Raw genomic sequence first — 26,886 nt, forward strand, 5'->3', positions numbered from 1 at the left:
TTTGCAGAAAGCGACGAGAAAGTCAATGTGACCGGATTTAACGTCCGCATACGTGATACTCGGCCTTCGATTTATTGCCTACCACTTTACTCGGGATTATTAAATTCTTATTCATGGAATATCAAATATCTCTTGTTTGTAGATAATTAATTTATCAATTAAAAAAGATAAGTGTTAATTCTGAAAGTAAATAACATATAAATGAATATCCAGTGACATTGCTTCTTATCTAAGTACGTTAAGTCCTAACGACCATAAATTTATCAGACGAGATCATTCACTAGCGAAAGTATATAAAGGTATTTAATACCAGTTTTCTTTAAAGAGTTATCATTGATCAAAATGATTAGATTGTTATTGTACGCTGGTTTTGGTTTGCTGATACTTGGTTTTTGTGAAATTGGTTACTCTCAAGATGTAACTGTTTCTTTATCTTCAAATCCTACTGAACTTCCTTCATCTTCAAATCCTACTAAACTTCCTTCATCTTCAAATCCTACTGATCTTCTTTCAGCATCAGGAAGTTCTACTGAACGTCCTTCAACATCAGAAACTTCTACTGAACTTGCTTCAACATCAGAAATTTCTACATCGAACCCTTCATCAAAATCTACTGAACTTCCTTTAACACCAAGAAGTTCTACTGAACTTCCTTCAACATCAGGAACTTCTACATCGAACTCTTCATCAAAATCTACTGATCTTCCTTCAACATCAGAAAGTTCTACAACAACTTCGATTTCTTCTATTTCAACAACAGTTTCTCCTGTTTCATCAACAACAATAAGTCCTTGTCAAGGCCTGTATGGCACAACAGCCAACACAACTGACCCAACATGTCAAGCGTACATGATCTGCATACCACTAAAATCTGGTTACAAAATCTACAGGATGAAATGTCCCAACAAACTTGTCTTCAGGCCATCCACGCGGACATGTGTCACAACTGCAATGTATACTTGCACCCAAACAGGATTTTTATGAAAGGATAATCAGCAAACAAGTTACCAATTGTAGTATTAAATGATTTATTGACAAAATGTACAATAAAGGTTAACCATTAAAATTCTTAAAAAGAGTAAGTTCAGTTGTTCTATGAAGCTGCTTACCCGACCCCAATTTCATGAACCTTTCATTAGACCAGCTCCCTAATTTTTCAATCCCTTCGTTAATCGACCGCTTATTTCTGGCTCTGCGTCCTTCCTTGTGCTGTCCAATTGCCTCGGAAACATCGCCGATTAACTTATTAAAGTCCTGCTCTGACTCCTTGCGATAGATCGTCTTTTCCGTGCTGGTGATGTTCTTGGAAAACCTGTCCAGTAGAGAACAATTCAAGATTTCTTTGATCGCTTCCAAACTGTCGCCGGATCTGTTCAACGCGTCTAGCTGCTGCAGAAGACTGTTGTCCCCATGATCAGAAAGAGGTTCTTCTAAAGTAAGGTTCCTTTCAATATCTGCGATCTTGTGGGGATTTTCACTGTTGATCTGTTCAAGAGAAACTTTTATCTTCAAGGCGAGTTGGTGCTTTTCGCCTTTTTCGTCGATTATAGAAGAATTAATCGGCAACGTGCTCTTTCGGGTTTCAGAGGTGGTTCTCAATTTGTGCGATCTTCGCTCCACGTCAATGGTATTCGGCTCAGTGACGTGTATCACCAGCGGGACCTTGACGATATCAAAGTCCGCTTTGTTGATTCTAGCATGGTCGTCGTTTGGTTCCACAGGGATCTCTCCGTCAGTTATTGCCTCTTCGGAACAATCTCCAGAGCCGGTTTCTGAGTAATCTGAGTACAAATAATCAGGAGAAGTCGTTTGCAAGTCTTCTTTCAGATCCTCACTCTCTAAAGTCTCTGGAGAGACCTCCAAAGATTTGGTTACAGGTTCCGTAGGTTCCAGTAAAGTAGAAGGTTCCGTTGAACTACTAGCTTCATAATTTTCGGCTAATGAAGTCTTGATTGTTTCAGTAGAGTCTAAAATTGTCGTCAAATCTAAAATTTTAGTTTCCGGTGAGTTATATTCTTCAAGCTTTGGAGTGCTGGAGAGAATTATTGATGATGCACCAGTAGACAACGCTTTATCATCTTCGATATCATCGTAATGCTTCACACTGCAGACTCCTTCAGAACACGTTTTCAAAAACAAATTCGGTTTTTCTTTAATTTCTTCACAATCTTCAGGCTTCTTAGTCAGTGGACTGACTTTAATTTCAATCCTCTTGCTTTCATTCTTTCCTATTTTGAAGACTTCTCTAGTCACGAGCGAGCCTACACCACATTTAATCACCTTAATCTGCGTAACATCGAGATCTCCTTCACGGCTTTTAGTGGTCGTGTTTATTAATCTGCTCTTTCTGGTGTCTTGATCGATAGTCGAAGGGAATTTAGAGTCGCAGATACGGCTGTCATCTGAAATTTCTCCTTCCATTTTAGAGCACTCTATGTATTCATCAGGAATAGTCGCTGAATTCTCAAACGAAATCGCGTACTCGCGAATTACCTGCCGATTTGGTGATGCTAATAAGCTGTTTTCTTTTATTGTCGTTATCTCCGTCCAACAGACAGTCACGTCTTCACCTACATAAACTTTGGTTGATTTACTCGAATCTGGATCAAACCTGCCTTTCAAATCATCTTCTAAAGGAAGCGACGAAATGTTTCGTGCAAAAATCTTGGTAATGTGATTTTTGTTTTTTGAATTTGGACAATTTACGGTTTTTTCTTCTTCTTCATTTGTTTTATGATCCAAACGGCTTTTTTCGGGTGAATTTGAATCGTTTTGATGATCAAATTGTAAAAAGTTTTCAAAATTGAATTTCGAAGGCGTTAAATTTTGTTCTGATGCTAGATCAACAGTTTTACTGTCAATAGATTCATTTTCTTGAACAATGCTTTTAGAAATTGCACCATCTTTCTCTTCGACTTTCAAAAGTGTGTTTTTCACCAAATCAGATGAAGTTTTAGGCTCTGGAGTTTGATAAGGCGTTACTATAGCGTCACCAATGTGTTGATAATCACTCTTACCTTCCAAACTCAGTCCATGCAAACTCAGTGCTTCATTTTCATTATTTTCAGGCTTTTCTGTACCAACACCTTCATTTTCGATTTCTAATCCTTTATCCAGTAAGCTTGAAGATTGAATATCAATGTTTTCACTCCCCAAATTTGGTCCTTCGAAAATAGGCACATGGTTGTTAACAATTTTATCATCTATTATTATATTATCTGATTCATTGTTCAAACTTGATTCATGAAATTTTAGTAAGTGTCGATTACCAACATTCTTATAATATTCTTCATTTTCTGAGTGCACTCCTTCATTGTAGAGACTAGGAAGATTATTTTCAACACTTATATGGTGATTTGCTCGATTTTTAATGTTCAAATGCTGAAAATTATGTCTTCGAACTGCATCAATTGGCAATACCGTGAAGAAGTCTTCCTCTGTCAAATGTTTCGGTTCAGTATCATGATTGTCGGCTGCGTTATTAAAACTATCTGAATCATCTATAGAAATCACTCCAGGGACGTCTTCAGGTTCAGTGCGATGCTAAAAAAATTCAGAATTATGAATTGTTAGCTTAAGAATAAGAACAATTGTATTAAAGAAGACCTACAGGGAGAGAATTTTATGTTAACAGTAACCATCCCGATTTTGTACACTGATAAAAAATTTATGTTGACTCAAGAGATATTTCCTTGATCTAAGAATTTATTTTGGAAGACAAATGATTATTTTGCTTTAAGAATTCATATATTTTATATATTTATATATTTCACAAATACCATATATATAAAATATATATAAAAAGTGCCATGTGGGTACTTAAATGAAAGGTCTCGATGAGTATAACGTCGGGATGAGCTTATATCTTTAAAAATGTCAATAATTAAGAAATGACCTTGTATCCTGTGAACTATTAACATTTTTAAAGATATAAGCTCATCCTGATGTTACACTCATCGAGACCTTTCATTTGAGTACCCACATCAATTTATATATATATATATATATATATATATATATATATATATATATATATATATATATATATATATATATATATATATGTATATATGAAAAATATATCAAAAATGCATGTGGGTACTCAAATGAAAGGTCTTGATGAGTGTAACATCGAGATGAGCTTATATCTTTAAAAACGTCAATATTTAAGAAAATACAGTGCAATTTAACAAAAATCATTTTTTAATAAAGCAAAATTATGTTTATTTATAGTTCAAAAGTCACCCTAGTCACATAGTGACTGTAAAATTGCTAGTATATACATGTATTGGATAGAAATAAGACTGCAGCACTCGACATTAAAAAAAAAAAAAGTGTATCATATTACTAGCTACGATGGTAGTAGTTACCATCATGATTGTAGAATTTATATCAACATGATTTTAGCGGTTAATATATACTATAATTAAGTTAACGATCTTTGAGTTACCAGCCAGATTATAATGATTATTATTCAGATGGTAAATGTAACTATCTATGTGATACAGTTAACAATCTGAATAGTCCCTGATTTAGAAATCTGATTCGAAATGATTTGAAATCATCGGATTTGAATACTACACGCAGAAAAAAATGTTGTTAAGATAATCTAAGATATGTTGTGGTAACAAATGAATTTGTTAACATAGGGATAACAAATCATATGTTAAAATAACAAAATTTAGGATATAACAAGTTATTGATATGTTATAACAACAAAACAGTTTTGTTAGTATGGCAAAATCTTTTTTAGTTGATTCGACAAAATACTATAGTTGGTGTGACAAATTTTTTTGTTGAAACAGCAAAATTGTTCTATTAAAATAATAAAGAAAATTTGTTGTAGTAATGAAGAGAATTTGTAAGAATAACAATGAGAATTTGTGGAAATAACCCATTGAGTATCATTATACACAATCATTTTCGTGATAAGATTTTGAGGATTTGGAAAATATTTTGGTAACAAATTAATTTTGTTACTGTAATAAAATCACTTTATTACAGCAACAAAGTCATTTTGTGACAGCAACAAAATGATATTATTAGAGAAACAAATTGATTTTGTAATTGAACAAACTGGTTTGTTAGTACAACTTGAAACATTTTGTTAATGCAACTAATGGATTTGTTGCTATAACTATACTCATTTGTTACCACAACATATTTTTCATTTATCCCGTCTTTTGTTATTTCAACAAAATCATTTTTATGCGTGTATATAGATATGTAATTAACATGAAGGTAAATTAGTAATTTAAAATCATCTTTCTGAATCAGGGGTTCTTGCAACTATTCATAGGAAGTCTTAGGAAGTATTTTACAATACTTGGATAGTAGTATTTACCATAAAATTCTCTCTGTGTATTGTAAATATTTACCTGCCAATTAGCCAACCGTTGGTCGTATGGAACGGCGCTAATGCATCCAATAGTCTAAAATAAATAATAAAATTGAAAATAATTGTAAAGCGTTTTAAGTTAGTATTAAAAACAAAATTCTTGTGATTGTCGAGTTAACGATCGCAAGCCTGGGCAAATCGAATTAATTTCACGATGATAAGCCAGTAAGAAATAATAATAAAAACAGACTAGAGCGAGGTATTTACTGTATGTTGTTGAGAGAATAATGACTTTAAAAATTTTATTGTGTGCGATATAATAACGGTAAAATAACCTTATCAATTTTCTTTTTAATAATAAAAAAATCAATTAAGTATACCATAGATTGTTACTTTTAATTTAAATAGTTTGAGCTTGAGTTATTTTATTAAAGTATAATTTAATTTATTTAGAAGAAAAAAAATTTAAATTACAATGAAACTCACCACAATAATTAAGTATAAATATTTAGGTGACATTGCGTAGCTGTTTCTTTGCAATTATTTATCTAATTTCTTGGATATTTTCTCACGAATTTATTTCTGGAAATTTTTTAACAATTAATTATTGAGAGTAATAATAAATTATTTTTTTTTAATTAAAAAAACTTACGATAAAAAATTTATAATGACATTTTAGTCCAAGGCAATTTTGAAACAATTATTTGGAACTTTAGCTGAAAAAAAAAAAAAAAAAAAATTTATGAATTCGTAAAAATAATAAAATAATTTTGATGAATTTGAAGAAAAATTTAAACCTACAGTAATTAATGAAGTTAATATTGATATTAAAATAAATATTTTGTATCCACGTCCAAACAGGCGGATGACCGTTGAGCCAGAAGGAATAACTGCGATTCCTCGAGCTCGCGACCTCTTTATCATTTCAGTGAGTTTTCAGCGCCGACTGTGGAACAACTATTAATAACGATAACCAAAATTGCCGGTGTTGTTCCAACGGCGTTTAATGCCGACATTAATAAACCCATTATAGATTAGCCTTGATGCGGAAAAAATGATTATTTGTATTTTATATCCCGTAGATTGTTAGTCTAGTATGTATATTGCATCACAGGCAATTTGTTAATATTTTAATAAAATTCATCACGAGATTGGTTATTAAAATTATTTTATGCCGTGTTACTATTATTTTATTTATTTATTACGATTTAGGTTTGATGGTTTATTTTTTTTTTCTTTAGTTATAGTTATATTAGAGTCACGGGAAAATTTGATAAGATATTAACTACATCTTTTTTAACTTTTATTGCTGCTTAAACAAGGCTCTATAAAATTTTAATTCTGAAAATAGTTTATTACCGTTCCAAATGATGATAATAAATTTACAACTAAATTAATAGGATCAATTTTGATGTAAATGATATTTTCTTTGCTAAAATCCTTTACAATTTTTCCGTACCTTCAATATTCTTCTCAAAATACGGATCTAAACTTTTCATGTAAAACTTTCTTCACAAAAATTTGTCTTCGCCCTTATATTCTCCTCTATATTTATTTAATCAAGAGGTTACTATTCCAGTAGGTTTATTTTTAAGTTAAATATTTGACATTTTTATATATGTAAACTAACTGTTACCCGCCCACACCGTTGGGCACTTTATTTTAGATCTAGACTTGAAATTCAATTGGAGTATTATTTTGACTTGCACAGGTTCCATATTCCATCGAATCGGAAGTAGAATTTATTGAAATCCGTATTGAGATGATCTCTAGAAGAAAAATAAAAGATCCTTACCAAATTTGCAGCTTTTTAAAGCTATATTTTAAAAATTAAAATTTTTTATTGTTAACACCCACCTCCGCGATCTTTATTGGGGGTGATTCGGTGTAAAATCCGTTCTTAGATCATTTTTGTATCACATGTAGACGACTCCTATTAAATTTGGAGTCTATAGGAGCTATAGCTTGGAAATTAAAAATTTTCATTATTAATACCTACCCCCGCAACCCTCTGTGGGGTGAGATATCGTAAAATTCATTGATAGATTATTTCTACATCTCTTACAGAAGATTCCTACCAAATTTGAAGTCGATAGGAGCTATAGTTTGAAAACGGGAATTTTTCATTGTTAACGCCCCCGCAACCCCCCTTGTGGGTGGAATTTCGTAAAATCCGTTATTAGCTGACCTCTACTCGGCGAAAGGAATATTCCTGCCAAATTTCAAGTCTCTAGGTCTTATAGTTTCAAAGATATTGTGATGAGTGACTATATCTATAAAAAGTCTCCTATATATATGTATAAAAAAGTAGTTAAATATTTAACACAAAATTTTTTTGACCCAAAATTTTATACTGTGTAGGTAAAATTCGCAAGAAATTAATTTTTTTGCATTTTTGAAATGTATTTATATTTGAGTAGGTAATTGGAAAAAATAGACCCGGAAAAAATCTTTAATTTATAAAAAATTCATATTATTTCATTAAAATTATTATAAAATATCACACCCACTTGTTTCCTGAAAAATAAGCACCTCCAGAATGATCACTCCATTTTTTTTTTTTTTTTATTTTCTCGTTACAAAAGATTTCTATAGAGATTTCTATTTTTGTTAAAAATAAAAAAAAAAAAAAAAAAAAAAAATTCGGGGTCTATTTTTTCCGGGATTTATTTAATTGTATTCTCTGAAAACTTCAAATTGATCCGACAAATATTCTTGAAGATAAATCCATATTTGTAAACGAAGCGTAGAGAAATGCGCTTTTCCTAAAAAGGTCTGTTTTAAGCCAGTAAACATAATTTTTCCAAAAAAGCTTGACCGATCGGTTTAAAAATTTTACTCGACATTAAAAAAGGATGATTTCTGACCAATATTTACATTTTTTAGAGCAATTAAAGTTGCAAATTCAAGTAAATAAATGTAATCAAGTTTAAAGTCCAAGAATGCAAATGAAATTACAATTTTAACGAAACCTGAAAATTTTTTTGATACAGAAAATTAAAAAAATAAAATCTTAATTTTTGAAGCTGAAAAAAAAATTCTTGAAAAAATTTTATTTTCATCAGAAAAAAAAATCTAAAGTATTACCTAACTTTCACATGATGGCAAAGGAAATAAAACTTATTGCGTCAAATTATTTCAAAGCAAGTATTCATTTCTTTTTTTCTTCTAAACAACCTGACAACCACGAGTACAGCTGTGATTAAATCGCAATCTGCAGCCTAAGTGAAAGGTTGTCTTTTTCTTCCCGCAAATTTCTCGTCTTCGCATCGCATAAATTAGTTTTTACACGACACGCTTCAGTTTAGATTCTACACGCTAAGATAAATCATCCTGAAAAATTATTCTAAATATATCATGTGGTTAATACTCTTAACAATAGTAATCATCACAGTGATATTAAGCTCAAAAATTTTTGTGGACTGGTCGCGCCCTCCATTATTTCCTCCAGGTAAAATAATTTTATTATTAGTTAAGATTAAGATTTACTTTCAAAACTTTAAAATAATATCGTTGTCAGATACTTTCAGGACCCCCAGGATTGCCGTTTCTATACAACATCTACGATTTGAAGCTGCTGGTCAGAAAAACAGGTTCTCATGGTAAAGCATGGTGCGAGTTGGCCAAGGAATACGGCGCTGTTGTCGGTCTAAGACTGGGTCTAGCTGATCCGATGATTATCGTTTCTGGTCGCGAAGCTGTCATGGAAATGCTGGGAAGGTCGGAATTCGACGGACGGCCTAATGGCTTTATTTTTACTCACCGAACTATGGGAGAAAAACGCGGGATTTTGTTCACTGATGGCAAAGTTTGGGCTGACCAGAGAAGGTAGGTTGCATTTTTATGACATTGTAGTTAACAGACATTAGAAACTTTTATAGCAATTAAATTACTACGAAAAAAATTCCACAAGTAAAAATAAAAAAAACTGATCATAGAAATTTTCTAAAACATTTTTATTATTGTAATTGATTTGGTATAAGAAGTAAAAAAAAATGACATTCATCAGACTGAAGTTGAAAGACTCTGATAGTATATTAGACAACGAGGGAAGTAAAGTAAGAAACAATTACATGTGATCTGAGACATTTCTGACATTCCTTCCCTCCGTGCGTAATATACTATTTAACTTTTTAGCAATGAAATTATAATGAAAAAAATTCCATTTGTGAAAATAAAAATCTGGAAATCGGTTTTTTGATTAATAATTGAGCTTTTCAGCAAATTCCAAGCACCGTTTTTCACATTCGAGTTTGTTCAAAAATGCATTCGACGCAATTTTTCAAGTACAAAAACGTATACATGGTTTTATTATGATTTTTCGGCATGCTTTAAAATTATTTCAAAAAACATAACAATTCAAATTTTTTTTTTTTTTTAATTTCTTCGGGATGGCTCGATGGAATAACTCTCAAATTTAATCAAATCTAAGTTTTGATTGACTCGTTATAACGTCATTATAATGCGTGTCAAAGATATTTATTTTTCCAAAATTTTCCATAAAAAATCTAAAAAATACCAAAAACTCTGCTTTAAGATAATTGTTTGAGCTGGAAACAGTCATAGCGAGAGAGGTCAATTGATAACTTCAAAATAAAATTTTCTGAAGGATCAGGAACTCAGCACTAAGACGTTTTTTTCCATAAGCTTTACTTAAACGATTAAATCAAAGGAGGTTTACTCAAATTTCACAAAAAAATTGTACAACGATTCGGGAACACTGCGCCAAAATATTTTTTCTTGACCTTGAAACACTGAAATTTGAGCTAAATTAATTTATTAATTAATAATTATTATATCGTCTTGAATTTTTATAATAACTGTTTATTGAAAAACAAGAACAAGAACTCAAACCTAATTATCTTAACACAAAGTTTTTGGTATTTTTGATATTTTTGATGGGAAGATTCGGAAAAATAAATATTTTTGATACGCATTATAATAACATTACAATATTTTTCCACCTGGGTAGTCCCAGCTTAACATTGATCACTACGGTAACTTCCCTTTAGTGGAAAACTTTCAATTTTCTTAGCGGAGAGTTAAAAAAAAATAAAAATTGGAAATTTTTAAAAGCATTTTATTATTGTGATTGATTTGTTATAAAAATTCAAATTTTCGATCGTAAAGCACTCTCTGATGCTTCGCATCATGAGTCGTGCAAAAACTTACAAGTATTTTTAGATAAAAATGTAGTACTTTTTAATGATACTTAAATTAAGTGACACTTGATGATTTCTAGGATTTTATTTAACAAATTAAATAAGTAAATGATAAAAAACTATTTTTTTCCAAAAAATTCAACTTGTAAAAATTTCAAAAAGTTACTGATATACTTTTTTAAAAAATATTTTTTTATAGTAATTGTTGTAAAAACCCAAAAAATGATAAAAGTCTCCTAAATTTAGTTCTATTATTTTTTTTATTGTTGAAGGTTTTCGTTGATCAGTTTGAAAAGTTTTGGATGGGCAGGACAAACTATGGAAGAACTTATTCTTGAAGATGCTGAAAATTTAGGAAAGATAATAGAAAAAGTATCTCAAGAACACGAAGGAATTGTTCAAAATTTAAAAGAACTAACAGCGCTAGCTGTTCTTAATAGTCTTTGGTCATTGTTCGGTGGTTCAAGGTATATTTTAAACTTATATGTATTTTTATTCTCTAAAAAAAAAAAAAAAAAAAAACAATTATTTCTATATTTGTTTGTTTTTATAAATTAAAGGTATGATATAGGAAAGTGTGAGCCAAAATTACTAGAAACTCTAAGGATGTTGAACGATTCTGTAAAAGAGTCGAATGTTTCGGGAGGACTGTTGAACTATTTGCCGTTTTTGAGACTTTTGGCTCCAAAATCATCAGGCTATGAAGCTATTCATGATCGATTGTTAAGAATGTGGGCGTTTTTTGCAGTAAGATTATTTTTAATCATTAATAATTACAATAATTTATTTATTATATTAATAGATTTTTGATAAATTGCAGAAAAAAATTGTTATTCTTTTCAGGAAGAAGTTAAGTCGCATAAAAAAACGAGGAAGGAAGGCATTAATCGGGATTTAATAGACGCGTATTTAGAAGAAATAGAAACACGCAGAAATAATCCAGATTCAACTTTCAACGGTAATTGTTTTGGATCAATGGTCGTTAATCGTTATTTTTAATTAACGCAAAAAATTTAACAATTACTTGTAGAAATGCAGTTGATTGCCTTATTGAAAGATTTTTTTGCCGCTGGAGTCGATACTACCAATAACAGCATTGGCTTTACTATCGGGTACTTGACATTAGTGCCAGAAGTTCAAGATAAAGTACAAGAAGAACTCGATAGAGTAATTGGTAAAGATAATTTACCTTCATTGAGCACCCGAAATTCGTAAGTTTTTACACATTTTTTATTCGCTTCATCATTTGTATATATGTTTGTAACCGATGACATTAAAGTTAGCTGTCACTTGACAATTTTTTAATTTTCTTCAACAAAAAAAATTTGTTCTAAAAATTTAATTTTAAGAAATTGCATTTTTAATTTATTAAAATTTCTACATGTCCATTTTTTTAATAATTTTTTTTGCTATAATTTATTTGTTAAAAAAAATTAAAACAATTTTGAAGTGACTAGCTTCACTAGTATTCAAGTTCGATGGATCCCTAACTGTTGACATTTTTAAAGATATAAGCTCACCCTGACATTACGATCATCGAGACATTTCATTTGAGTACCCGCATCAATTTTTCATATATTTATATATATTATATGTATGTATATATGAAAAATATATGAAAATTCATGTGGGTACTCAAATGAAAGGTTTTGATGAGTGTAACATCAAGATGAGCTTATATTTTTAAAAATGTCAATAGTTGACAAGATACAAGGTCATTTCTTAATTATTGACATTTTTTAAAATATAAGCTCATCCTGATGTTACACTCATCAAGAGCTTTCATTTGAGTACTAACATGGCAATTTTCATATATTTTATATATATGGTATTTGTGTAATATATAAATATATAAAATATATGAAAAATTGATGTGGGTACTCAAATGAAAGCTCTTGATGAGGGTAACATCAGGATGAGCTTATATCTTTAAAAACGTCAATAGTTAAGAAAATACTGTGCAATTTTACAAAATTCATTATTTTATAAAGCAAAATTTTATTTATTTATAGTTCACAAGTTATGGCAGTCACATAGTGACTGCAAGGTTGCTAGTTTATATTTATTAAAATATTTTACTTTTATTCTTAATTCAAATTTATTGTCTATTTTATAGTTTAGTTTTCTAAAAAAAGCGTGTTTTTTAGTTTTTTTAAACTATTATTTTTATTATTAAAATGTTTTCACTATTAATTTTTTAACTATTCATCGAAAATTTAATGATAAAAATTGATTACTGTTTTGTATAGTAAAATAATGACTCAATTAAGTCGTAAAAATATTTATTAATGTACTTTCAAATTGCGATGCTTGTCATAAAAAATTGTGCGTCATAAATAAATGCCATAAAAGCACAATTATCAGTTGTCGTTATTTTATAACTCATTGAAAGATAAATTAAAATAAAATTTGTGAGAGAAAATAAAATATACAGCTATTTTGTTAAATTTCAGGTTGCCATATTTAAATGCGACACTTGCAGAAGTTTTGAGACTTGCTAATATTGGCCCGACGACGATTCCTCACCGAGCGACGAAAGACACACTATTAAATGGGTACGTTATTAAAAAAAATTATACGATTCTCGCGAACTTGATGAGTGTTCACCAGGACGTTGATCATTGGGGCGATCCGGAAGTATTTCGGCCAGAAAGATTTATTGATGCTAGTGGGCAATTTATTCCCGATGCATGGGTCATACCTTTTGGATCAGGTTTTTAATTTATTTCATTCATTTACTGGTAATTAATTTTTTATCATTTATTTATTCCGGTGATTTTTATCTTTGTTCGGTAGGAAGAAGAAAATGTATCGGAGAAACTTTGGCTAAGAACAGTCATTTTCTTTTCATCGCATACTTACTTCAGAAATTTAAATTTGCACTAGCTCCGGGACAATCTCGACCTTCGATGACTGGAATGGATGGATTTGCTCTTGCACCGCCGATTTTTAAAATTTTAATAACTAAGCGATAACAATTCAATACAGGAATTTCATATAAAAATTATATTTTTGAGCTACCCGTGTAAAAAAAAATTGTCCCAAAAGAGTCATAAGCTTAGGATCCTAAACGTGACACAATTTAGGACATTTTTATGACAAATTTATGACACCAAACCGAAATGAAATTTCGATTTTAGAAAAATATTGTCGCAATTACTCAGAGAAAAAATATTGTAAAAAGTACTTTTATGAAAATTTTAAAACAATTTTATGACTACTTTAGGATACTTTTGTGATAATTTTAAGATACTTTTATGACAATTTGAGGACAATTTTATGACACTTATGACAATTGTTTTAAAAATGTAAAAAAACACAAAAAAATAAAATAAAATAGAAATCTTATCTAAAAACATGAAAGCCAATTTTTTTTGCAACTTTTAAACGCAAAAAAGATATCAAAATCTATATTTTTCTTTTCACGACATTTTTTATTACAAATACTCCGTAAAAACAAGCGGAATAAAAAAAAAAATCTGAAAATGTTAATTTTTCACCTAGTTAAGGCCCAAAATGGGGTTGACCCATATTGCCCCACTTGTAAATAATAACCGTAATTTTGATTATAGAAGTAGTTAATATTGTTAGTTAGTAAGTATCCAATTAATACAATAATTAAATTTTTTTCCAAATGCAAATTTTTCATTGCCATCAAAATTTTTTTTTTTTTTTTTTTTTTTATAAAAAATGATGATTTAAAAATTTTGAATAGTTGTTCTCTACAATTTTTTGACCCAATCATTAAGCAAAAACGACTAAATAACGACTTTGTTCATTAACAATTAACTCGACAGCTAGGGCAGTCGGCTGCTAGTGTTTTGGAGAAAAGATAACTGTGTGTTAGCCGTGTGTGCCCTTTTCGAAGTCTTGTTATGATACATTGATGTTTTCTGTTGTTAATTTCTGGTTGATTTTCCCAGACATTCTGTCTCACATTTAGGAGTGTGGTCTATTTTGAGTTCCAGATACCGTTCCATTTTGCCCATGTGTATTGGTCGATGGTTTTTTTGAAGTCTTTTATTGACAGTGAATCGCTATTTTGGTTCTGAATAATTAATTAATTTACATAATTCAAAATATTAATTATAATCTATTTCTTCATCATAGATTCGGACAATATTTCGGCATTTAATTAAATATGAAAACTAAAATGTTAAAACAATTAACAAAAAATTTTAATAACCCATATTTTATTAAAACATGGATAAAATATATTTATATAATTTGTACAATTCCCAATTTAAAAATTCTATAAAATTATTTCGACAAAATGAATTATTAAAAATAAAGTATATGTACAAAATGCGAGTTAAGCTTGAATTTTCTCCTGCAAAAGTTGCTCAAGTTTCCGCATGTCGACGGCAAACTTGCGGATTCCATCGCTGAGTTTGTCAGTGGCCATTTGGTCCTCGTTCAACATCCAGCGGAATTGAGCTTCGCTAAGAGAAATTTTCTTGAGATCGGCTTTCTTGGCAATCTCAGGAGCCAACATCTTGCGTACTGGCTCGTGACTTTTCTCCAACTCTTCAAGTAGTTTTGGGCTGATTGTAAGAAGATCACAACCCGCAATTTCTTTAATTTCACCGACGTTACGGAATGAAGCGCCCATCACTACTGTCTTGTAGCCGAATTTTTTGTAGTAGTTGTAGATTTTAGTGACGGAAATTACTCCTGGATCTTCTTTTGCTTCGAATGATTTTTTGTCTGTATTGGCTACGTACCTACGCAAAGATATCAACAATTATTTAAGAGAAAAATTACTTTTTACACATATTTAGAAACCATTATAATTCTAAGTAAATTTCTTTTGTTAAAATAAAATTTAATAAAAAAAAAAAAAAAAATTAAAGAAATGAAAAAAAAACAAAAAAATCTTCTAAATAAAGAAATTAAAAAAAAAATATTTTTCTTACGAATTATTATTAAAGAAGTAAATTTTTTTTTTCTTGAATAAAAATATTTAATAAAAAAAAATTAAAGAAGAAATATCAACGAAAAAATTTTTTAAGAACATGAATGTTTAATTAAAGAAAAATTGAAGAAGAATAGAAACAAACAAACCTTTTAAATCAAAAAATAAAAATAAATTTTCTTCTTACTAATTAAGAATTCGAGTAAAATTTTTTTTATGAAAAGACATATTCAATTGAAGAAAAATTAAAGAAGAAATCGCGACCCAAATGCCAAAAGGGCGTATAAAAAAACTCAATCTTGCTCTGAAATATAAAATTTTACTCTAAAAAATAAATCCAGATCATTTAATAGGTTAATATGAAATAGTGAAAAAATTACTAAACAATAAATAGTACACAGAAAAAAAAAATGAACTTGATTCAAAAGAAGAATTCTTGAACCAAGAAAAAAATTTGGCAGAGTTTCGTTGTTTTAAATAAAGACGAAAAATGTTTGAATCAAGTAAAATTCACTTAAATCAAGAAGAATTTCTTAGTTTACGAATTTTTCTGTTTAAATTAAGAAGATAAAGTTCTTCAAAATTATTTACTTGATTCAAGTAAATTTTTTTTTCTGTTTATAGTTCAATAATGTAAAGTTAATGTTGTAATAATATCTGTACATTATTAAATTGCACCTTGATAAACTTTTTTCATTTCAGCTGGTGTTATTTTTTTCTTTTTCAATTAAAATTATAAATGGAATTTGTATTAAAATTGTAATAATAGCCGCTATAAATATCTATTTATAATTTAATAATCGATGTTGGAAATTTATTTTTTTTTATTTTTAGGCTTAAAAAGTGTTAATGAAGCGATTAGTAAAAAAAAAAAAAATAAAAAAAAAAAATTTACACGTCTTTTTGACACTGCAAAGCCTATAATAAGGCAAATTAATAGAAACAAATTTTTTTAAGAGTTGTTGCAAGAAACAGTACTATCCTTGTTGCACTAATAGTCAAACTAATTTTTGTATATAACTGTTTTTTTTTTTTAATTTTCAAAATTTCAATAATTAATGCCTTATATACTATTTATTTTTTAATTTCGGAATTTTTATGGGTTTTTTATTTTAATTTATCGAATATTGACTACTACAGTTGTTGTGACTCAACTGGAGCGAAAGGACTTGCTTAAAGAAAAATTTAAGAAGAAATAGCCTAAAACAAAACCTTGAAATTAAAAAAAAATATCGTTCTTACCAATCAAGTATTCTTCCAACAAATGGTGAAATTAAAGTGACACCAGCTTCAGCACAAGCAACTGCCTGAGCAAAGTTAAACAACAAAGTTAAATTGCAATGAATTCCATACTTTTCTTCTAATTCCCTGAAATAAAATTTCTCAATAAATAAATCCAATTAATTAAAAAAAAAATTTTAATAAAAAACATACTTAGCAGCCTGAATTCCCTCCCAAGTAGAAGCAAGCTTGATCAAAATGCGCTCTTTGCTAATACCAGCTTCTTCATACAGTGTAATAAGCTTCTTAGCCTTCTCAATGCTAGCTTCTTTGTCGAAGGACAATCTTGCGTCGACTTCCGTAGACACACGACCGGGAATGATGTTCAGAATCTCCTGGCCGAACAAAACACAGGTCATGTCAATAGCTGCTTCTGTTTGTTCTTCCAAAGTGCTGAAGAATCATCAACAATAAATTAAAAAATTAACTTAGCAGATAGTTGATAATTTTAAGAATTTTTGTAACAAATAAATTATGGCAAAAAAAAATTTATAAAAAAAATTGACATCTAGAAATTTAAAAAAAATTACAAATGCAATTTTTTAAAAATAAGTTTTTGGAGCAAATTTATTTGTTAAAAAAAATAAAAAAATTGTCAAGTGACTGCTAACTTTAATGTCATCTAACTTTAGTGTTATAAAAAAATTTCACATGTATAAATTGAAAAAAATTTTAAGAGCAAATTAAAAAAAAAAATTAATGACATTAAATTTAGCTGTCACTTCACAATTGTTTCAATTTTTTTTTAACAAATTAATTATCGCAAAAAAAAATTATTAAAAAAATGGACTTGTAGAAATTTTAATAAATTAAAAATGCAATTTTTTTAAAATAATTTTTTAGAACAAATTTTTTTGTTAAAAAAAATTAAAAAATTGTCAAGTGACAGCTAACTTAAATGAAATCACAAAATTAGTACTTGAGTAATTTTTAAATTTCTCTATTTTGAAATTTAAATTATTTAAAATTACCTGCCACTTTTTTTTCCATATTGCACAGCTTTGTCCAACAGATGAGCGTATTTCTTCTGGTTGGCTGCAGCCAGGATCAATGATGGATTAGTAGTCGCATCAGTTGGCTTGAACTGCTCCATTGCTGGAACAAAAATAAATTTTTTAATTCGCGGGTAAATTAGAATTTGCCGGCATCACGTGCTCTAACCTCCTGGTAATTTTATTTAATCTTAAGACATTGTTGGAATTATAAAAATACATTTTTATTTTTTTAATGACTAGATAAAGAGATTATTAAATAATTAGTTGAGAATAAAAACAGCTGATAATTATTTTTATGGTGAGAATTACAACGAAATAAAATAAATAAGTGATTTCTGAAGGTCATTCCCACTCCTCAGCGTTTACCTTCCCCTATGACCTGATGTTATAACATACATATTGTAAATTATAAAATTATCATATCATGTCATACGTAGGTGAATAAAATAATTGTTACCTTGAAAATCTCCCGTATCAGCTACAACGGTGGTGAAAGTTTTTAATTGCTCGAGAGAGCTCACCATTTTTTGCTTTTTGCCGGCTGGAGATCCACTCATTTTTTTTTATTTATTTATATGAAGTGATACAAGTTAAAATATCATACAAAATCAACTGATCAGTGATCACTGGTGACGAATCTGACGAAAATCCCCTCTATGTGAAATTAAAAAATGGAAAGTTAAGTGAGACGCCAAGCGAGTGTAAAAGAAACTAATAGTTTCGCGGGAAAATTTTAAATTTAAATTAATTTAGCAGATGCTTGATAATTTTTTAGAATTTTTTATGTCATTAAAGTTAGCCTACGTTTTTAATTTTTTTTTAACAATTAAATTAAAACAAAAAAATATTTTTAAAAAATTGTACGTATAGTTTTTTAAATTTTTTGCATGTGAAATTTTTTCTTTTGTTTTTTTTTTGAATAATTTTTCAAGATAAAAAATTTTAAAAGTTTTTAAATTTCGGCTAACTTAATTTTCATAATTTTTTTAACAAATAAATTATGGAAAAAAAAATAAGAAAAAAATATTGACATGTAGAAGTTTTAAAAAATTATGAATGCAATTTTTGAAAAATAAATTTTCAGAAAAAATTTTTTTGTTGAATAAAATTAAAAAATCATTAAGTAACTGTTAATTTTAATGTAATGACAAAAAAAAATGAAAGAAAAAATTGATATCTAGAAATTAAAAAAAAAAAATATAAAATACAATTTTTGTAAAATAATTTTTTTTTTTAATTTAATTTGTTAGATAAAATAAAAAAATAATAAAATTAAATAAATACGAGAAAGTTTTAATAAAAAAATTCCATATTTAGAAATAAAAAAAAAAAAATACCATGCAAATTTTTTAAGAATATTTTTTTACATAATTAATTTTTTATAACAATCAATAAAATTGTCAGATGTCCGCCGATTTCAATGACATTAATTATTTATTTTGTAATTATTATGATAAGAAAAATATTTACTTTATTTTTATTTTTTTATAAAAAAAAATTCTGAAAATATGGAAGAAGTAATGATAAAATTTCAATACATAATTGAATATTTTGAAATTAATTAAAAAAATATTAAAATAAGAATTTACAACTAACAAAAAATTTTTATTTTATTAAACAACAAAATTATTAAAATGATTAATTATAATATTTTCGACGTTCGGTAAAAAAAGAAGATTTTATATTACAAATGAATTTATTTAATTAAAATACATCACAATTTTAAAGTAATACAAATAAATGCCATCATATATTTTAATTAAACATTAAAACAATAATTATTTGATTTAAAGTATAAATACGTTTTAATTATTTGTATAAAAATACTCAATCTTGTCAGATAAATTTGATTACCATAATATTAATATAAATAATGAAATATCCATTAAAATACTTACAATTCGGTGATTGATATTAATTCTCTTTTTTTCTTATCTAATTAATTCTCTTATTATTCAAACAACAACAATTATACTTTCATCAACGCTCTTAAAATTTAATAAATCACAAATTAAATTTTCTCAAGTATAGTATGCTTGTCGACATTTCTGTTCTCTACTTTAGGCTGGTGGCCGTACATAAAAATCGAGCATATTACAAAAACTACACCCAGAGTGAACTGGAAAGTCATTTTGAAGTCAAACAAATAAATAGACGCGATGCAGGACAAAATAATGGCCAAGGAAGTCGCGAACCCTTTCAGGATGTTGTCTGCGTGTTTGACCACCAGCGCGACAATCAAACCGCCTCCAGCTTGCAGTAATACCAGGTAACAGATGAACCAGTCGTATCCAAAGAAGAATCCCTGCTTGTTTATCAGCTGGCCGTCGGTCGCGTAGCAACTCATCAAGCCAAACGGCACTGAAAGCAAACTCAGCTGGACGTTTCTCATCCACACAGAGATATCCGAGCCCTTGAGAATTTTTTCAAAGTATATTCCTGCAAAACCCGACAGGAAACAGGAACCCAAGGCAGCTGCGAATCCTAGAAGATGATTTTGCTCTCTTCCTGATGGCACGTTGCTCGTTCCGTCTTGGGCTAATTGCACTAAGACTACTCCAATTAAAAGGAGGATTAATGCTCCCCATTGTACTTTTAATAATGAACGACGGAGAATTACTACAGCGAAGAATGCTGTTGTCAGGATTTTTAGTTGATAAGTTACCTGGAAATTTTTTATAAGATTAGATTTCATATCAGTATTTTTCAATATTCAAGAAAAAAATTATGACGTAGTTAAATTCTAATTATTCATGATGATACTAAAATTAGGAGACGTCTAACAATTCTTGGAATTTTTATGTCAAATTAATTCACGTTACTATTGCCAAAAGAGCGTATAAAAAAACTTTTTTTCCTCAAACCAACCTTCAAATGTTTATAACATTCAGATCTAAAAGAAAAGTAAATAAAAAAATTTTTTTTGTATCCGCCTTTTTGGTTTTAAGACAAAAAAAATTTTAAAGCCAAAGGGGCACATCATTTTTTTTTTCATCATAATTAATTATTATACTTAAAAAAAAAAAGTTATAACACCCGTAAAAATAATGACTTCAACTCATTTTATTTAAAAAGAATATGGGTTTGAATTAAAAAGACCAAAATAACAGTAACATTCTATTTGAAGAAAAATGTATTTGACTAAATTACAAAATTTTAATTTCTATTCACCCAATAATTATGTCTCCACTGATAAATTGTAATGAATAATATTTAATTGTACAAATTACAAAATCATATCAGATTAAAGTATTCCTTCAAAGTTTAGATGTACAAGCAATATATATTTATTATTTTTCTACTTTCAGAAGCAAAAGATAAAGTGCCTAGCTAAATTGATATTTTAGTTTCTTTTTTAATAAAATACATATTCTTTTCAAATAAAATTATTAGAAGAGTCATTATTTTTACCAGAGTTATTTCGTTGTTTTTTTTTTTTTTTTTAAAGCTAATAATTAATTATGATTAAAAAAAAAATGATACGTCCTTTTGGTTTTGGAATTTTTTTGTCTTCGAACCAAAAGGGCGTAAATGTTAAGATTAGCCTTTTTGGAATTAGTGACGCGAATTATTATAAAAAAATTAAAATGTAAAATTTTTTTTAATTTCTACATGTGGAATTTTTTTAGTAAATTTTTTATATTAAAATTTGATTATTATAAAAATCTAAAAAATTGTTAGATGGTTGTTAGATTCAATATTATTATTTATGATACAAAAATTAGCAGACAATTGACAATTTTTTGATTTTTTTTTTTTTTTTTTTTTAATATTCTAGGTCTAGAAAATTAATTCTAAAAAATTGCATTTATAATTTTTTAGAGCTTCTATTGAATTTTTAAGATAAATTATTCTAGTTATAATTAGTTTATTAAAAAAATTATTAGATGTCTCTCAATTTAAGGTAGTACCTCCGCGAAAAGCATATTTCAAGAAACTTATGGAATTTTTTCTATCGAAAGATAAATATATTAATAATTCATCAAAATTTTAGATCTACGTGTAAAAGATGCAATTTCGAAAATTAATTACTTAAAAACGGTGCGGTAAATTGATTTGAACTTTTAATGGTGAATTATTAATATATTTATCTTTAAATGAAAAAAAATTTCATAAGTTTCTTGAAATATGCTACCTTAAGTATCATGATTATTTTTAAATATTTAAAAAATTTTTTCATCTTCAGTTTCAAACAAAAAATATAAAATATTAAAAACCATCTTTTAAAAAATTCAATAAACTTCTACAATTATTTCAAATAAATTAAAATAATTATTTTAATAATTCAGATTATTAAATTAATAGAAAATAAATATTAAATAGGTAGAAGAATAGTAGTTTTTGAGTAAGTATTATCAAGATAAAACTAAATTATCGTTTAATATAGATAAAGAAAAATTACCTGATAAGTAGCGGCGTCCAAATTAGACGCTGACACATACAATAAATTATTTTGTACTAAATAAACAATAGACGGAACACATACTTTAAGCGTATCTACGGGTTGCTTAATAATAGTCGTATGCAACGAATGGGTAAATTTAGCAAAACTACCCTCTTCTAAGTACACCAGCACCAAACATGTGGCACATTTAACGACCTCGGCCATCACGACAGCTAAAAAAAATTTAATTTATTATTCCGCGATTCATGATTTAATTAACCGCTTTAATTTCAATAATGAATTGAATATTACCAGTTGTCGAGAGAAACATGTCACCGGGTCGAATGCGTGCGTAACGCATGCTGAGACCCACCAATGCATTTTGCAACGTCAGAGTTATTAAACTTACATATTTCAGCGTCTGATTGCTGTCTAGAAAAATAAAAAAAAAAAATGATTATAAAAATTGAAAAAAAAAAAAAAATAAATTTAATTAATTTGACTTACTTTGCTGAGGTTTATTCATTTTCATTTTGAAATTATTAAGCGATGCGCTAAACTACTTGATGAGGTTTTAATTTTTTACTCCATAATCTAAAATGTTCAATAAAATTAATTAGTATTAATTTATTTAAATATTTAGAATTTTTTTTATTTTTATTTTAAAACTGACATTTAAATTCTAGTTTGACGTGAAGATAAAATTTGTTTGTAAACACTTACTCAATTATTGAAGTTGATTACTTTAATAAAAAAAAAAAATAATAATTGTTGTCAACAAATTAGCCTCCAATATGTCAATTGTCACGTGTACACCGCAACAAATTAGAGTTGAGTAACCTATAAAATTTTACTAACCCTAAAAAATGTATGATACTGAAGACAGCTGATAGCTGTCAATTTTTATAATTTTTATAAAAAAATTATTTACAAAAAAAATGCTTTGAAAAATTTTTACTAAGAAATTTTTTTTTTAATTTTCACACGTGGAATTTATTTATTAAATTTTTTTCTTGGTAATTTCATTGCTATAAGATTACAAAAAAATTTCTGTCAGTTAACTTCAGTGTCTTCAAAATGGTACTTGATTTCTAGTAATTTCTTACTAGATTCTAGTGACAGAAATATTTAAAAATTTTTAAATTAAGATAGTTCGGTCAGATGTAAATGCAAAATTTTAATGACATTAAAGTTAGCTGTTACTTGATAATTTTTTAATTTTCTTTAGAAAAAAAATTTATTGTAAAAAATTATTTAAAAAAAATTGCATTTTTTATTTATTGAAACTAGGAATTCAAATTTCGCGCATGCGCGCGCGTTTTAATCCTAACCAATAAGGAATCAGTAACCATTTTTTAAATATTTTTTTTTTATAGCACTGAAGTTGACAGATATTAAAAATTTTTTAAGAATTTTACAGCAATTAAATATGTTATTAAAGTTATCCGACGTTCTAAATTTTTTTATTTTATTTTTAATAATTTAATTAAAAGAAAAAAATATTTTAAAAAAATTACACTTACAGTTTCTGAAGTTTTTTATACGTGCAAATTTAAAAAAAATTTTTTTGTAATAATTTTTTCAATAAAAAAAAATTCTAAAAATTTTTAGATTTTTCTAGAGTTTTGATAATTCGAAATGTCGATCTGACTGGTTGACCGCAACCCACAATTTTATAAAAACTACAGTGTTGCCAAATTAATAACAAAAATTAAATGTTTTGCTCCGAGTTTCGCACAAAAATTTTAACAAAATTTTTCAATTAATTTAGTATCAATGTTAAATAAAATATCTAGTTCTTCTATGAACCTCAAACAAGTAAGCTTTTTTAATTATTTTACGATTATACACAACAATAAATTTTTTTTTGTTTAATAAAATTATAATATTTACTTAAGTTTTTAGTCCGACAGCAAGTAATAACACTTTACAGGAATATTTTAAGGACTATCAGAAAAATACCCGGAAAAGAGGATCAAAATTATTTCCTCGACTGGGCCAGATCCGAGTTTAAAGCTAACAAAAGTATAACTGATGAGGTAAATTACTTAAAATATAATTACAATAATGCAATAACCTATGCAATAATTAAAAAATAATTTTTTTAGTTTGCAATAAAGTCTCTGATAGTCCATGGAGAAAATTCGCTGAAGGAGCTGGAAAAAAATTTAAACTACTCGAAGTAATTTAAAATTTCTATAAAGAATGTATATATTTACATGTATCTGTCATTAAAAAAATAATTATATGACTCAGTACATTTTGGTTAAAGCGACAATCAAATTAATTATGAAAACAACACTTCCAGAGCACGTTATAATCAAAGCGATTGAATTTCGTACACTCTTTTGTCTGACTATCGACCTGAGAGTGCTTTGAACAAGAGACTCGATTATGTATTGACCGTCGAAAAAAAAACAAGGAATTATGTTTATCACAGCGAGGCCTAAGGACAGTACGGTCACGTACTTGCAGAGTGTTTCTAGCCCTTCAGGGAGACTGGGACTGAACAGCTGGTACTTTGGAGTCCAATTCGATGTCTCGACAGTACGATAAATTTCTGCCGCGTGGCCTAGAAACAAGACATTTCCTTTATGCGTTGATAATTTTACAATCTGTAAAATAATTCAAAAATACTGTCATTATCATAAAATGTTAAATTATAATTTTATTATTCAAAATAAGTAGACTTACTTTAGTTACATTGTCAACAGAAGGTTTGATACAATGAACGTCTGATCCTGAACAGTCGGAAAATAATTGACACATTTTTTCAGATTTTTCAATTATTTTTCTAGCTGGTAAACAAAAATATGGTGGCAATTCTAAAGGATCTTGCGAATTTTCAACATACTCAAAACATAAATTTCCATCGTTTTTATTTTTACAGCAATTTGTTACTCCATTTTCGGACATCCATAATGGAATTGATTCATCGTTTTCCTAAAAAATAATAAAATAAATAATAATGTTTTAAATATATTTCGAAGATCAAATTTAAAGTCTCTACGCCTTATAGTTCCAGAGATATCGTGATGAGTCACTATATACCTAAAAATCTCTTATATGTGTATAAATTAAAAAAAAAAAAAAAAATTCAAAATGTATTACTTCGATAATATTTTGTTTGACACAATATCCAGGTGTTGGTTCTTTAATTGTCTGCAGTAAACAATGATACCAGTCATCATTATTTTTAACTTCACAATTATTTATTTTAAAAATAATATCCCGAGTTTCTAAGCCTTTTGCTCCCAGTAGCGGTGAATTCTAAAAAAAAAAAAAATTAATAATAAATACAAATTCCTCAATTGCAAAAAAATTAAATCATTATTAGACTCACCATCGCAATCGATGTTACAAAAACTCCAGTATTTGAAACAAACAGAGGGATCCAAATCCACGAGTTCAAGTAAAAAATAACAGCCGCTACAGCAGCCAGGACAATATTGTGCCACACTCCAGCACAAAGAATCCTCAACTGACCTGGTATTTTAAGCGATTTCAATTGCTCTTGGTTTATTGAGACATACGCAATTGGCAGAACCAGCGCCAAGATAAAACCAACTCCGTAGATCTGGACGTTTTCGCGAGATGCTGCGACAGCGTGACCTAGCTCATGGAACAGGCTGCAAATTCCTAGGGTTATTATGTAGTACTGGATGTCAGACACTGGTACATTAATTCCTGGGATCTAAAATTAATCAATGGATTAATTGGTTGTAGTAGAAAATTAAAGATGGTGAAAATTACCATGAGTTCTAATTGCCAGTTGACATCAGCTGTATCTCCAGTTGATTTATTCACAAAATTAGACAATGTCATCTTGATCAAAACTCCCAAGGCGATTGGTAGCAAAATTATACTGACAATCACGCCTAAATTGAACCACAGAGATAACAAATTTGTTTTTTCTATTGACCATTTTATTATTTTTCTGTTAAAAAAAGAAGTGAACCAAACTACTCTGAAGGGCTTTATTTCAAGCCCGGTATTTTCCATGAATAAAAAATATGGGTAGTGCAGACATGACTGAAAAATAAAATTTTTTTATTACTTTATTTTATATTACATTAAAGGTAACAGGCATTTGTCACTTTGTAAAAATTATTCTGAAAAAAAAAATTTTTTTAATTAATTTAACTGACACCTAAAAATTTTTAGAATTTTTTATGACATTAAAGTTAGCTGTCACTTGACAATTTTTTAATTTTCTTTAACAAAAAAATTTATTTAAAAAAATTGCATTTTTGATTTATTAAAATTACTACAAGTCTATTTTTTTAATAAGTTTTTTTTGCTATAATTTGTTAAAAAAAAAATTAAAACAATTGTAAAGTGACAGCTAAATTGAATGCCATAAAAATTTCACATGTATAAATTGAAGAAAATTTTAAGAGCAAATTAAAAAAAAAAAAAAAAATTGATTTGTTATAAAAATCTAAAAAATTGTCAGATATTTGATAATTTTAAAAAAATTATTTTATAGTACTTATAACCATAACAAGAATAATAAATAATAAAATTACCCGAAATAGTATGTTGATAAAAAATAAAGAACAATGAATAAATCCGATAACTATCAAGAAGTCAACTGCACTCATTATTAATTTTTTTATTTTCTATTATTTATTATTAAGTTTATTTATCCTTTAATAATAATTGCGATTTGTTTACATTCAGATTCTATTTGTTTACAAACATAGAACATGTGATCGCCATGTTTGAATCCTGAAATCTGTTGAAAATTGCACTTTGTTCTAAGTTTTTTAAATTTTCGCTCCATTTTTTGCGCTTGCGCAAACACGTGA

The 26,886-nt window shown here is 28.0% G+C and overlaps 7 protein-coding genes across 10 annotated transcripts; 3 read left to right on the forward strand and 4 right to left on the reverse strand.

Moving 5' to 3' along the window:
• Nucleotides 1-327: 327 nt before the first annotated feature.
• Nucleotides 328-1,082, forward strand: LOC141528301 (uncharacterized). The gene has a single exon (XM_074244275.1). The coding sequence runs from the start codon at nt 343-345 to the stop codon at nt 982-984; it is 642 nt and encodes a 213-aa protein (XP_074100376.1). The 5' UTR covers nt 328-342; the 3' UTR covers nt 985-1,082.
• LOC141528300 (uncharacterized) lies at nt 1,054-6,208 on the reverse strand. Its single transcript, XM_074244274.1, has 5 exons — nt 6,140-6,208; nt 5,991-6,054; nt 5,825-5,920; nt 5,379-5,432; nt 1,054-3,543 (listed from the first exon to the last, which is right to left on the reverse strand). Exons 3-5 carry the CDS (start codon nt 5,855-5,857, stop codon nt 1,054-1,056), a joined length of 2,577 nt encoding a protein of 858 aa, XP_074100375.1. The 5' UTR covers nt 5,858-5,920; nt 5,991-6,054; nt 6,140-6,208.
• Nucleotides 6,209-8,326: 2,118 nt separating this feature from the next.
• LOC141528242 (methyl farnesoate epoxidase) lies at nt 8,327-14,542 on the forward strand. The gene is made up of 8 exons (XM_074244187.1): nt 8,327-8,789; nt 8,869-9,166; nt 10,773-10,967; nt 11,061-11,247; nt 11,344-11,458; nt 11,531-11,711; nt 12,954-13,213; nt 13,297-14,542. The coding sequence occupies exons 1-8, from the start codon at nt 8,696-8,698 to the stop codon at nt 13,473-13,475; spliced, it is 1,509 nt and encodes a 502-aa protein (XP_074100288.1). The 5' UTR covers nt 8,327-8,695; the 3' UTR covers nt 13,476-14,542.
• Nucleotides 14,543-14,676: 134 nt separating this feature from the next.
• Nucleotides 14,677-18,318, reverse strand: Taldo (transaldolase). The gene is made up of 5 exons (XM_074244188.1): nt 18,149-18,318; nt 17,668-17,791; nt 16,850-17,089; nt 16,658-16,783; nt 14,677-15,224 (listed from the first exon to the last, which is right to left on the reverse strand). Exons 1-5 carry the CDS (start codon nt 18,246-18,248, stop codon nt 14,813-14,815), a joined length of 1,002 nt encoding a protein of 333 aa, XP_074100289.1. The 5' UTR covers nt 18,249-18,318; the 3' UTR covers nt 14,677-14,812.
• A 1,050-nt stretch (nt 18,319-19,368) lies between these two features.
• Ugalt (UDP-galactose transporter) lies at nt 19,369-23,020 on the reverse strand. 2 transcript variants are annotated; one of them, XM_074244507.1, is made up of 5 exons: nt 22,799-23,020; nt 22,583-22,669; nt 22,388-22,507; nt 22,094-22,308; nt 19,369-20,356 (listed from the first exon to the last, which is right to left on the reverse strand). In XM_074244507.1, the coding sequence occupies exons 2-5, from the start codon at nt 22,605-22,607 to the stop codon at nt 19,703-19,705; spliced, it is 1,014 nt and encodes a 337-aa protein (XP_074100608.1). In that variant the 5' UTR covers nt 22,608-22,669; nt 22,799-23,020; the 3' UTR covers nt 19,369-19,702. The 2 variants fall into 2 exon arrangements, with proteins under 2 accessions (XP_074100608.1, XP_074100609.1); XM_074244508.1 differs by having other exon boundaries at nt 22,749-23,020.
• LOC141528461 (LYR motif-containing protein 2-like) lies at nt 22,813-24,520 on the forward strand. 3 transcript variants are annotated; one of them, XM_074244516.1, is made up of 5 exons: nt 22,813-22,905; nt 23,687-23,893; nt 23,974-24,114; nt 24,184-24,257; nt 24,384-24,520. In XM_074244516.1, exons 2-5 carry the CDS (start codon nt 23,852-23,854, stop codon nt 24,406-24,408), a joined length of 282 nt encoding a protein of 93 aa, XP_074100617.1. In that variant the 5' UTR covers nt 22,813-22,905; nt 23,687-23,851; the 3' UTR covers nt 24,409-24,520. The 3 variants fall into 3 exon arrangements, with proteins under 3 accessions (XP_074100617.1, XP_074100616.1, XP_074100618.1); XM_074244515.1 differs by lacking the exon at nt 22,813-22,905 and having other exon boundaries at nt 23,627-23,893; XM_074244517.1 differs by lacking the exons at nt 22,813-22,905; nt 24,384-24,520 and having other exon boundaries at nt 23,631-23,893; nt 24,184-24,333.
• On the reverse strand, nt 24,328-26,803 carry S2p (membrane-bound transcription factor site-2 protease). The gene is made up of 6 exons (XM_074244503.1): nt 26,605-26,803; nt 25,829-26,107; nt 25,419-25,769; nt 25,187-25,345; nt 24,770-25,018; nt 24,328-24,690 (listed from the first exon to the last, which is right to left on the reverse strand). The coding sequence occupies exons 1-6, from the start codon at nt 26,677-26,679 to the stop codon at nt 24,328-24,330; spliced, it is 1,476 nt and encodes a 491-aa protein (XP_074100604.1). The 5' UTR covers nt 26,680-26,803.
• Between the last annotated feature and the right edge of the window lie 83 nt (nt 26,804-26,886).

This window comes from Cotesia typhae, unplaced genomic scaffold (assembly GCF_013202065.1).
Source record: "Cotesia typhae breed Kobodo isofemale line unplaced genomic scaffold, CoteBio_Ctyphae contig_43, whole genome shotgun sequence".
In the NCBI taxonomy this organism is placed as follows: Eukaryota; Metazoa; Arthropoda; class Insecta; order Hymenoptera; family Braconidae; genus Cotesia; species Cotesia typhae.

Coding starts and splice junctions, on each gene's coding strand:
- Taldo (XM_074244188.1), bottom strand. CDS start 18,248: ATGAGTGGATCTCCAGCCGGCAAAAAGCAAAAAATGGTGAGCTCTCTC. Junction 16,784..16,849: donor GAGGGAATTCAGGCTGCTAA/GTATGTTTTTTA, acceptor ATTTTATTTCAG/GGAATTAGAAGAAAAGTATG. Junction 15,225..16,657: donor GTTGGAAGAATACTTGATTG/GTAAGAACGATA, acceptor ATCTTTGCGTAG/GTACGTAGCCAATACAGACA.
- S2p (XM_074244503.1), bottom strand. CDS start 26,679: ATGAGTGCAGTTGACTTCTTGATAGTTATCGGATTTATTCATTGTTCT. Junction 25,770..25,828: donor ACTGGCAATTAGAACTCATG/GTAATTTTCACC, acceptor GATTAATTTTAG/ATCCCAGGAATTAATGTACC. Junction 24,691..24,769: donor CTGTTGACAATGTAACTAAA/GTAAGTCTACTT, acceptor ATTATTTTACAG/ATTGTAAAATTATCAACGCA.
- LOC141528461 (XM_074244516.1), top strand. CDS start 23,852: ATGTTAAATAAAATATCTAGTTCTTCTATGAACCTCAAACAA. Junction 23,894..23,973: donor CTTCTATGAACCTCAAACAA/GTAAGCTTTTTT, acceptor TATTTACTTAAG/TTTTTAGTCCGACAGCAAGT. Junction 24,115..24,183: donor ACAAAAGTATAACTGATGAG/GTAAATTACTTA, acceptor TAATTTTTTTAG/TTTGCAATAAAGTCTCTGAT.
- LOC141528242 (XM_074244187.1), top strand. CDS start 8,696: ATGTGGTTAATACTCTTAACAATAGTAATCATCACAGTGATATTAAGC. Junction 10,968..11,060: donor TCATTGTTCGGTGGTTCAAG/GTATATTTTAAA, acceptor TATAAATTAAAG/GTATGATATAGGAAAGTGTG. Junction 11,712..12,953: donor TCATTGAGCACCCGAAATTC/GTAAGTTTTTAC, acceptor GTTAAATTTCAG/GTTGCCATATTTAAATGCGA.
- LOC141528300 (XM_074244274.1), bottom strand. CDS start 5,857: ATGTCACCTAAATATTTATACTTAATTATTGTG. Junction 5,433..5,824: donor ATTTATACTTAATTATTGTG/GTGAGTTTCATT, acceptor TATTTATTTTAG/ACTATTGGATGCATTAGCGC. Junction 3,544..5,378: donor AACGGTTGGCTAATTGGCAG/GTAAATATTTAC, acceptor GAATTTTTTTAG/CATCGCACTGAACCTGAAGA.
- Ugalt (XM_074244507.1), bottom strand. CDS start 22,607: ATGAAAATGAATAAACCTCAGCAAA. Junction 22,309..22,387: donor CATGTTTCTCTCGACAACTG/GTAATATTCAAT, acceptor AATTTTTTTTAG/CTGTCGTGATGGCCGAGGTC. Junction 20,357..22,093: donor TGGACGCCGCTACTTATCAG/GTAATTTTTCTT, acceptor AAAAATTTCCAG/GTAACTTATCAACTAAAAAT.
- LOC141528301 (XM_074244275.1), top strand. CDS start 343: ATGATTAGATTGTTATTGTACGCTGGTTTTGGTTTGCTGATACTTGGT.